At 40.8% G+C, this 10,644-nt stretch overlaps 1 protein-coding gene across 1 annotated transcript; it reads right to left on the bottom strand.

Annotated features, from left to right (window-relative positions):
• Positions 1–5,618: 5,618 nt before the first annotated feature.
• On the bottom strand, positions 5,619–10,323 carry LOC124011183 (zinc finger protein ZIC 4-like). The gene is made up of 2 exons (XM_046324294.1): positions 9,202–10,323; positions 5,619–6,945 (listed from the first exon to the last, which is right to left on the bottom strand). The coding sequence occupies exons 1-2, from the start codon at positions 10,157–10,159 to the stop codon at positions 6,308–6,310; spliced, it is 1,596 nt and encodes a 531-aa protein (XP_046180250.1). The 5' UTR covers positions 10,160–10,323; the 3' UTR covers positions 5,619–6,307.
• Positions 10,324–10,644: the final 321 nt, after the last annotated feature.

Below are 10,644 nucleotides of genomic sequence, written 5' to 3'. Positions count from 1 at the left end.
CATCGTATGTTGATGTTGTCGTCGTAAAGCATAAGATGCTACAGTTTTTAATGTCCCGTTGGTAGTTTAATTTCCTGCGTAACTCATCGATTTTACTGTCCAAAGATTGCACCTTTGCTAGCAGAATGGAGGGAAGTGGGGGTTTATTTGATCGCCTACAAATTCTCAGAAGGCAGCCCGACCTTCGGCCCCTCTTTCTCCACCTCCTCTTCGCGCAGATCACGGGGATCGGGGCCTGTTCTCGAGGAAGCAGTGTATCCTTCGCGTCGGGCTCGGCAGAGTCGTGAAAGGAAAAATAGAATTCTGCTAGTCTGTGGTGAATAATCGCAATCCTGATGTCTAGAAGTTATTTTCGGTCATAAGAGATGGTAACATTATGTACAAAATAAGTTTAAAAATAAGTTACAAACAACAAATAAACTAACATAAAATACATAATCGGCTGGGGGCACGTAAAACGTCTGCCATCTTCTCCGGCGCCATCTTACTTATTTACACAGGAAATTACGTTTTTTACTGCACTGGGCCTTTAAACAATATGGTTTCAAGGTTTGGCTGACTTCAAATTAAATTCACGTTGACAACTCAATCAAACATTAATCAAACTGGATGTTGATTTGACGTTTTTGCACGGTGGCTGATGACTCATGGAGCAAGCACACACACTAGCTGTTGATAAAGTTCATCTAAATTTAGGGAACTAGACCTAACGATCTTATAAGGTTCTGGAAGGAATAGGTGATGAGGTTCTGGAAGGAATAGGTGATGGGGTTCTGGAAGGAATAGGTGATGGGGTTCTGGAAGGAATAGGTGTGTCTCTCCCTTCTTTCTAATCCTCATCTTCTTTTTTGATTGCACCTCATCTCACATTGGTTGAAATGCCTTCTACTCCTCTCCAATCTGAGGTTCAGACAATTTTATCATCTCTTATTTAATATTACAGTTCTTTTATGAGAGGCTTCTGAAAGAGGGCAACACTAAACATCAACAAGTTCTTGCAAATTACAGGATCCGCAATCAAATGTCTACTCTCTCAAAAAGCAAATGAATAAGGGAATCCTTGTGGTGTGACTGGCAGATGACTTCTCAGACAGATGGCTTGGGTCTCTGACCCGCTCGTTATTTATTTCCCTGGGCCGACATAGAGGGCAAACACCCAACCGTGGTCTAACTCAGTGGGATTTGCAAAATACACCATCAAAACATCCTGCCTTCTCTAAAGAGGCATCCTCATGAATATCGTGTACGACATACACTAATACGACACACTTCAGTTTACATGAAAGCCCTAACATGCTTATCACCTTTTGCAGCATCCGGAAAAGTGCTACCTCGTGAGGAAATTGACTATGTGTGCTGAGCTGCTGTTGTTGGCGATGGGTGCTGCAGTCAAAGCAGGCAGGGAAAAAACAGTTTAGGAGGTGGAGAACTCAAATACATGATAGGACACACAGCTTGTGCAGCCGTGTCTATTGATATCAAGAGGCTGCAGGTGATGGGCCTCAATATTTTTTGGGTTACCTTTATTTAATTAGGCAAGTCAGTTAAGAAAAAAAGTATTATTTACAATGACGGCCTAACCCGGACGACACTGGGCCAAATGTGCGCCCCCTTATGGGACTCCCAATCATGGCCGGTTGTGATACAGCCTGGAATCAATCCAGGGTCTGTAGTGACACCGCTTGTACTGAGATGCAGTGCCTTAGACCCGCTGTGCCACTCAGGAGCCTGCATATAACTAAGAACAAGAACACAAAGCAGACAGTCAGTCAGTCATTCTGAGCTGTAACCATGACATTGCTGTAGGCCATGACATCATCATTTCAAAAACATTCTGGGAGAAAGAAAATCAACAATGAACTTGTTTCAGTTTAACTTGGGAAAAAACATGTTCCACGACATTGGTTCTCTTTCATCAGCAGAACATTACTTTAGAATAAATCTGTAAAGATATTTGTTGTGACAATAATGACAACCCTTCTGACCTATAAAACTTTCAGAATGACACAAGTATATTGTAGCCCAGCTTTGCACATCAGAGGTAGAGTATAGCATGTACGGGGAACACAAAATGGTTTGAAAAACACTATTTTAGCCTCATTCTATTTTTCAAAGATCACATAAGGTCCTGTCAGACACTGTCCCGACTTACCACACTCCGACATATCTATGTTGCCGACTAAACTAAACCACTGCTGTCCCCTTAATACCACAGAGTGTATTCCTAGAAACTGAACAGTTGTGAAGTAAAAGTATGGAATGGCAGACTCATAGTGTGGTACACCAAAATGGTCTCCTCAACCACAAACTGTCTACACAAGTTTATTTTACTGCAGTAAAACACATCCATACTTTCTTAGAAAAAAGGGTTCCAAAGGGTTCTTTGGCCGTCTTCATAGGAAAACCCTTTTTGGATCCAGGTAGAACCCTTTCGGGTTCCACGTAGGATCTAAATGGAACCGAAAAAGGTTCTTCAAAGGGTTATCCTATGTGGACAGCCGAAGAACCCTTTTAGGTTCTTGATAGCGCCTTTTTTCACAGGGTATGATATGATTATGTTAAAGCACCAATGAGGTCATCAGTGTGGAGTGACTTTCATCGGGTGGCATGGCTACTGTACACTGACCCCCTTTCTCCAGTCAGACAAGTGGACATGGACACTTATTGCAGCCATCATTTTCAGCCTGTCACAAATATGTGCCTAGTTCGCTGTGCTGAATTCTGTGGCCACTGCTTTTCCAGCATCTCTCCCTTTTAACTAGACTGTAATGATTTGTGCCTGAGGCTCCATCTTTGACCGTGGGAATTGGATGTGTAAACTATGAATGAGTTATATTATAGTAATAACTGTCCAGGGATGAAATCTGCCGTTTTAATAGTACTAGACTATGAATCATTAGAGGCACTGAGTTCAGACATAGAAGAGAGGGTGGCAGGTAGCCTAGTGGTTAGAGCATTGGGCCAGTAATTAATTAAAATGTTGCTGGATCGAATCCCCGAGTTGACAATATAAAAATCTGTTGTTCTGCCCTTGAATGAGGCAGTTAACCCACTGTTCCCCAGTAGGCCATCATTGTAAATAAGAATTTGTTCTTAACTGACTTGCCTAGTTCAATAAAAAGACAGACATGCATGATGTATGGAATAGATGGCAGTAGGCCGCTGTACTAGGATCTGTCTGTGTTACTGTAATATATCTGTCACTGTTATATCTGTACTAGGATCTCTCTGTGTTACTGTAATATCTGTGCTATGATCTGTCTGTGTTACTGTAATATCTGTACTATGATCTCTCTGTGTTACTGTAATATCGGTACTATCATCTGTTGGTGTTACTGTAATATCTGTCCTAGGATGTCTATGTTACTGTAATATCTGTACCAAGATCTGTCTGCTTTACTGTCATATCAGTAGGATCGGTCTGTTACTGTAATATATAGAATAGGATTTATCTGTATTACTGTAATACAGATAATGTAATAGTTGTACTCAGATCTGTATGTGTTACTGTAATATATATGTCTGGTTACTGTCATATCTGTGCTAGGACCTGTTTATGTTACTGTAAAACATGTAGTAGGAGCTGTCTGTTTTACAGTAATATCTCTGTGTTACTGTAATATCTGTACTAGGAGCTGTCTGTTTTACTGTAATATCTGTACTAGGATCTGTCTGTGTTGCTGTAATATCTGCACTATAATCTGTATGTTTTATTGTAATATCTGTACAAGAATTAGGGATATCTAGGGCTCGCTTGCTCTATAATATCAAAGAAATCCTTGTTCACAAACGGATTTAACACTGACGCAAGTACACTGTGATATGAGTCGGATCAAACATCTGAATGGCTTTCTCCAAGACTGGAATTCAGACAAAAATGCATAGCAAACACCCACAATGAAACAACGGTTTAGGCCTGTGCGGTCCGCTTACACTTGGATATCAACTGCTTACAGTGATGAAAACCATGGGCAGAAACATATAGCAAAATAAACGTTGTTTTATAAGTCAATTGCAAATAGTGGAAGGTAATGTTATAATGATGTATTATCCCTGTGCTATTCTCCTGCAGTGCACTTTTGATTAAATTTCACTTTAGTTCCAAAGGTCCAGTAAGTAAACAGGGCTTTCGAGCAGGGCCATTAATTTTGCTGTACAAATCACTACATTTCAAAACATCAGCGAACTGGTCAAATAATCAAACATTTCACAGTTTGACACAGATAGGCAATAGCATTAAATAATAAAATGTTAGAAAGATATTTGTCAGACTCAACCTGACAGCATGATAGGTCAGTTAGGAATTGTAAGTATTAGTAAAATATAGTTCATCACCAAGCAAGCAACCTTCACCGAGGCCCACAACCTTGAAAATGGGTACCTTTGGATAGTGTGCTCTTGCATGCACCGAGGTGGAGAGTGTGACCCACATTTGAGAAAAACTATATTGTGATAAATGGAATTGAGAAATGGGCCAGACAATCGCACAGCTATGACTGTGGCAAATAGGCACGCCCTAATGTAGACCAGGTGTCGCTATGATTTATAGGATATCAACTGCCTACACTGCGATCAATAATGGCTTTCCCCTGCGCCATCACTGTGCGTCACCATGGGCCAAGACATCACCCAACTTGTCATCAGTGCCACTGTTTGTTTGCCCTAAATAGCACAGAAACTGAAATTTGCTAGAACATTCAATGGTGTAGCCTATTGACCTCGATTTCCGCTTGATTTCGGTAAGCTGCTCCATATCAAATGAAACCCGTCAACTGTCAAGATCGCAAGGATTTGGTGTGAATCTTGATTCATGTCTTATTAAGTGTGCACTCCTGATAGCATTTTACAAATGAAATTGAGAGTATATGTGCCCATGTGTAACACGTCGGCCACCTCTCGGTCGGCTATTTTATGTTAACCAAGATGTTCGGAGTTCAGTGCAGGCTTGTACAGAATTCAATGTATTGCATGAAATGATCATTCAATTCCAAGAAACATATGTATGAAGTGCTAAGTACATTTCAAGTAATCTGAACCAATGCACGGATATAGTAACACTGAAATAAACAAAGCGCGTTGAGTCTGTGAGGAGTCACTGTGGTACAATAGCACATTTTCTTTGACAATGCATTGGGCTTAATCACAGAGCCTGATCAAAGAGAATATACTTAAATTAAATCGTGAATGCATAATTCATGTTACAGCATGTACAGTATAATTGTAATTAAACATGTAAATTCTTATCGAGAATACCGTCGATTGTGTTCTCAACTGATGCCGAAAAAAAACACAATTTTACACAAAGATTCATAAAATATCAATATACGAAGAACGAATGTTAGTGTATGCTGAGGAGATAGGGTGTAGGCGGAGAGGCGGATCATGCTTCATACACTATATTCTACACTCCACTCTTCTTGGAACAGAGCAAAGCAACTGAAAAGCTTTATAGGCCTAACGCACCTTCCTTTCATCTGATGTCAAATCATGATATTTAACAAATGAGTGTTATAATGACTATAATGATATGTCCAATTATGATACAAATCATAGGATGTCATAATTGGTTCTCTTGTTATTTGGCCTCTTTAATTAAACTTGACGAGAAATAATAGGTTTTCAATCATATTTTATTTCCAAGTTCTGCCTTACATTAAACACGACATAAGTAATGCACGTTTCTATGCTTTCCCACAATACAATACAGTAACATTCCACGAAGACCCAGTCCTTTATATATACTGGTATATCCTTTCAAGCAACAATACAAGTATAGTTCCTTTTATATCACGTTTGCTCCATTCAGATATGCATATAGACCTATATATATCGACGCATAGACTTCCCCGTTGAATCCATTTCGTTCCATTGTCCTATAGCAAGCATCTATGATGGCGATCATTCAAATCATAGGCAGATATACTGTAGACAGCATTTGTATTCGTGATGTTCTATTCTAATAGTCCATCAGAAAGGGGAGGAGTGTTCACTGGAGCCTACACGTGTGTTACAATAGGCCCGTTTCTTACAACTGACATAACTCAAGGCCCACCACACATAGGCCGATATAGTTTTGCGTCACAGAACAGACAAAGCTTACCATCACGCATTTTGCAACGCTGTGCATATGGTGGAGCAAGTTTTCAAAACTACGACACATAATAACTTCGACGTGGCACATTTACAACATCGAAGAAAAAAAAAAACACACGCAATAATAGGCCTATATAATCCAAGGATAACAGATGTCATAACAGAAATAAGCCCAAATGGTGTAGGTCGACGTCACTCAGGCGACATAACTGCGTCAAATGGATGATATGTCGTTGTTGCACTGCTTTGGTGAGAAGGCGTCCACGCCACTGTGGCACGTATACCACCCATTGACAATACTTTTCTGAAAGGGTGAGGCAGTGGGGAATGTCCTGGAGCTCTGGGCGAAACTGTGGCCCGCCTGGCTGCATGGGTATTGGGTGGGCTCTGGTCTGTAACTGCTCCTCTGGATCAACAGTGGATCCAAGAGGCCCTGTGACCTATGTGAGGTGTAGTCCAAACTGTTGTCGAATGTGTGATGGAAACGTGACCTCAGAGTGGACTCGTTTTGAAGCTCGGGGGATAAGGACTCTTGGGAAGTGGGGGGCTGAGGTTGTGTCACCGTGGTGGACGAGGCGGTGTCGGATTGATCTGTTACTTCGGGTGACCTGGCCTCTGCAAGGTGTTCCTCGTCCCCATCGCGCCCATCGCTGCTTTTCGCGCTGTAGACCTTGCAGTGGAGCTTCATGTGCTTCCGGAGGGAACTTGGGTGGGTGTAACACTTCTCACACCCTCTGACCTTGCACATGTAGGGTTTATCACTGGAGTGCACGTGAGAATGCTTCTTTCTGTCGCTGCTGTTAGCAAACCTCCGATTGCAGCCCTCGAACTCACATTTAAAAGGTTTTTCACCTAAACGTGCAAAGAGAGAAATGACCGCGTGTTACGATATGGTGCCTGATTTGTTCTAAACCTCTAGGATAGGCTTGTGAACTCATCTAAACTTACATTTATATTGTTATACATTTGCACATAAACAAGTGACGATCGAAATGATGATAAGTGGGAGTTTATGACCAAGTGGTGTGTAAAGGCCGATAGGCCTAATTCCAAAACGTTCTTAAAATATTAGATAGTCATGTCGATTTGAGTTTTGAGTTAATTTCTCCTGTGTAATGTGCAATAAAAAGTCATGTGAATGCCTACATTAAACTTGATCACGTTTTAAGACAGTTGTGTTGTCTTTACACTAACCTTAGGCTTAATATTAACGTTAACATAACCCCTACACCATAACTTTGATTCTAGGCCTAAACGCTGAATAAAGGGTAGAATTGCACAAAGCATAATGAACATTTAAATGAATACTGTAGCTTAATATAGGCCTACGCGGAACATGCCCCAAAAACTACTCTAAACTGAGACTTCCGTCAAAAATTGTATCGAAGATATGACGAAGATAATCATGAACATAATCAACATGGCAAAAAGTGGAACAGATCATTCCCATAGAAGTTTACCATACCCATGAAACTCCATTCATATGGTCAATGATTTACCTCAAGGCCGCAGTAAAACAGGCCCTTCAATCTATCAAGGCATATGTCAAACCGTCGATCTCCCCAAGTCCGACCCTTGTTTTTAACATGCTAAAACTATGTTTGAACAACTCTGTCCTGTATCCAGTAAACAAGGTAGAAGATCAAAGTTGATATTTCTACAGATAAATGAGTGTGGGTAGGCCTACTCTTGAAATTGGGATTAGGCTTAAATCGCAAAATATGTTGAAACAGGGTGTTTTGTCGTCTCAATAAATCCCAACAAACCATCATTTATTTCTATATTTCTATATGTATATATATATTTTTAAATACATACGAACATTAATATTTAAGTACATGCATCTGTATTTTCTGTTTAAACGATACTGTTCACTCAATCCAATATACATGTTGTCACGTAGGCCTACATTTGAACATCAATGCAAAGGTTTCTATAATGTAGCGTTGGCATGTATAATATTTTAAGGGTTCTTACCAAAAATGTTTGTCACTGAAGGTTTTTCTCTTTGTGTTGATTTAGATAACTCTGGCTACCAACGATATCATTATTAATAAATGTTTGTCCACAATACATTTCTCTTTAAGAAAACATTCGACTCATTTATATTTTTTATAAAGGACAACATAAACTGTGTTCAATTATCTACGAGCTAAATTTCCACCGCACTTTAACATTTAAATCCTGTTGATCTCTGTGAAATTTAGCAGAGATCAGACTACAAAGGCATTGTGTTGACTATCCCTCATAACCTACTTGGCTGCTGTGTTCTACTACCACACGTCCGGCGTTGTTCCTGCGCCTGCGCAGAGAGGAGGCCTCCCTGCTGGGGCTGCAACTGAGCGAAGAGTAAAAGCTACGTCACAACTCTCCGGTGTCCCCGCATTTATTTATTTATTTAAGTGAATGAATGGGCAAAGCACTCAAACAAATGGGCCTGAAAACTACTTGTCTGTAGCAGTAGTACTACAGGTCTTCTGTCCTACTATTTGCAGTTGCTCATGCTTCTCTCCTGTACAACTACCACCACAATAATAACGACGGGCTATAAAGTCATATCCATATTATAGAAACAACACAGACAACAACAGCACCACGAACATCATAAATAATGACCACAATATGACGATATTAATAACAAATAATCTGATTGTTGAAAATAATAATAATAAAAACAATAATGTAATACAAATTCTAATAATAAAAGAGTATGCACATTTTAATAATCAAAAATCTGGCGTGGCAGACTGACTACAATTCTAAACAATCAAACGGAAGTTCAAACAATTGTTTTTGTTAATATTTTTGTGCACTATAAAATGTTAAATAAATGTCATTATACATACGAGATAAGATTTAGCTTTGTGACACAATCTAACTTGTGTATATAATGATATAATTTAGTAAAATATAAATATCAAACATTTAAAATGTGGTTTAAATTAGATTATCAACCATTTCTCATAGAGTAAATTTAGCCCCACAAAATTAACAAGATTTTGGCAAATTTGATCGTTGATTAGATTTTTTTCTGACAACTTTTCTGCTAAATAATTGCCATTATTGTTATTATTATCATTGCTATTATTTACACTAATAGTTACATACCTGTGTGTGTCCTCTTGTGAATCTTGAGGTTCTCTGATCTTGCAAAAACTTTTTCACAACCGTGGAAAGGGCAGGGAAATGGCTTTTCCCCTGTGTGGACTCTGACGTGGTTCACCAGCTTGTACTTGGCTTTGAAAGGCTTTCTGTCCCTCGGACAATTCTCCCAGTAACACACGTATTCAGAGTGCTCTGGTCCTCCGACATGTTCCACTGTCACATGGGTGACAAGTTCATACATAGTCCCGAAAGTTCTGGTGCAGTACTGCTTCCCAGACCCCTCTTGGCTGTCAGTCCACTTACACACCAGTTCGTGCTTCAGGTTCTGTCTGGAGCACCTAAGGAAAGCGTCACCTCCACGATGAATTGCCATGTTCAGCGGTTTGTAGAGACCCAGGAACTGAGAAACGAGTTGTTGGCTGTTTCCCCTGGGGCCGTTGATGCTCTGACCGTAAGGGTGCGTCCGGGTGAGGAGGTCCCCAGGTAGACCCAACATCACTTGACCGGAGAGATCTCGGGTCCCGTCGGAAGAACCATGGGCCTGCTCGTGATATGCGGTGAAAAAAGCATGGCTTCTGCTATCTCTATAGCTAGGCAGGTCACGGTACCTTCCAATCCCGCCATGTTGGTTACTTCTTGATGCCAGTTGATCAGTGACGGGTGGCATTCCGGTTCCAGAAAGATTGGCTCCAATGATAATACCCCTAGGGCTATGCTCTAAACGGTGGCTGGAGTATCCAGAGTCTCCAAAATGGGGAACCGAATGGTCAACATATGCACTGGACCTCGTCTCAGGGTAGTCTCGCAAATTGTGCGCGGGGCAGAGTTTTAAGGAACTGCCAGTGGGGTGCCCCATGTGCTCCCCTGCCAAAGGTGGCAGCACCACGCTGGGTTCAGTATTGCTCTCCCCGGGGTTGACGCAAGAAAGAGGACAGCCACTAAACCTCGACAGGCTTGTCATGTTTTGCTGTGAGTTTGTCTGTGAGTTTGCAAAATCAACCAATTCTGTGCTCAAGATTTACATAGAAATCTTGTTTTCAGAAATCTTGTTTCCATTTTCTTTGCTGCTTATCATCTGCATGTGAAATGTTTGGCCGTGAACTTCCCAGTAGTAGGAACCAGACTCAAGTTCGTTAAAGTTAGTGTGAGTCCCATGCCGTTCACTTTGCCCTCTTGATTTGTGGCAATAACCGTGGTAGTAAAAATGCTTCGAAACAGGCCATGGTGCAATATAAAAGCACAGCAGGAAAACCTGCCTTTAAAAAAGGGCCTTTGGGATTGGTTGGAATGTGGCATGATTGACAGGCCCTGGGTTTGTTTTAAAAGGGACACGCAGGCGTTCACTGCACGACTCCGTTTTCAAATATCTCAGAGAAAATGCTTTGAAATGTGCCGCGGTATACACTGCCAAATATTGGGGGCTCTTTGACTGTAAGCGACACAATA

Source organism: Oncorhynchus gorbuscha, linkage group LG23 (genome assembly GCF_021184085.1).
Source record: "Oncorhynchus gorbuscha isolate QuinsamMale2020 ecotype Even-year linkage group LG23, OgorEven_v1.0, whole genome shotgun sequence".
Classification (NCBI taxonomy): domain Eukaryota; kingdom Metazoa; phylum Chordata; class Actinopteri; order Salmoniformes; family Salmonidae; genus Oncorhynchus; species Oncorhynchus gorbuscha.
The sequence above is the reverse complement of the archived record's forward strand: the minus strand, read 5'-3'. Positions and strand labels throughout refer to the sequence as shown.

Bases quoted from the DNA above. Each gene is read 5' to 3' on its own strand.
- LOC124011183 (XM_046324294.1), bottom strand. From the start codon at position 10,159: ATGACAAGCCTGTCGAGGTTTAGTGGCTGTCCTCTTTCTTGCGTCAAC. The intron at 6,946-9,201 runs GTATGTAACTAT...TTGCACGTTTAG, and splicing joins TCACAAGAGGACACACACAG to GTGAAAAACCTTTTAAATGT.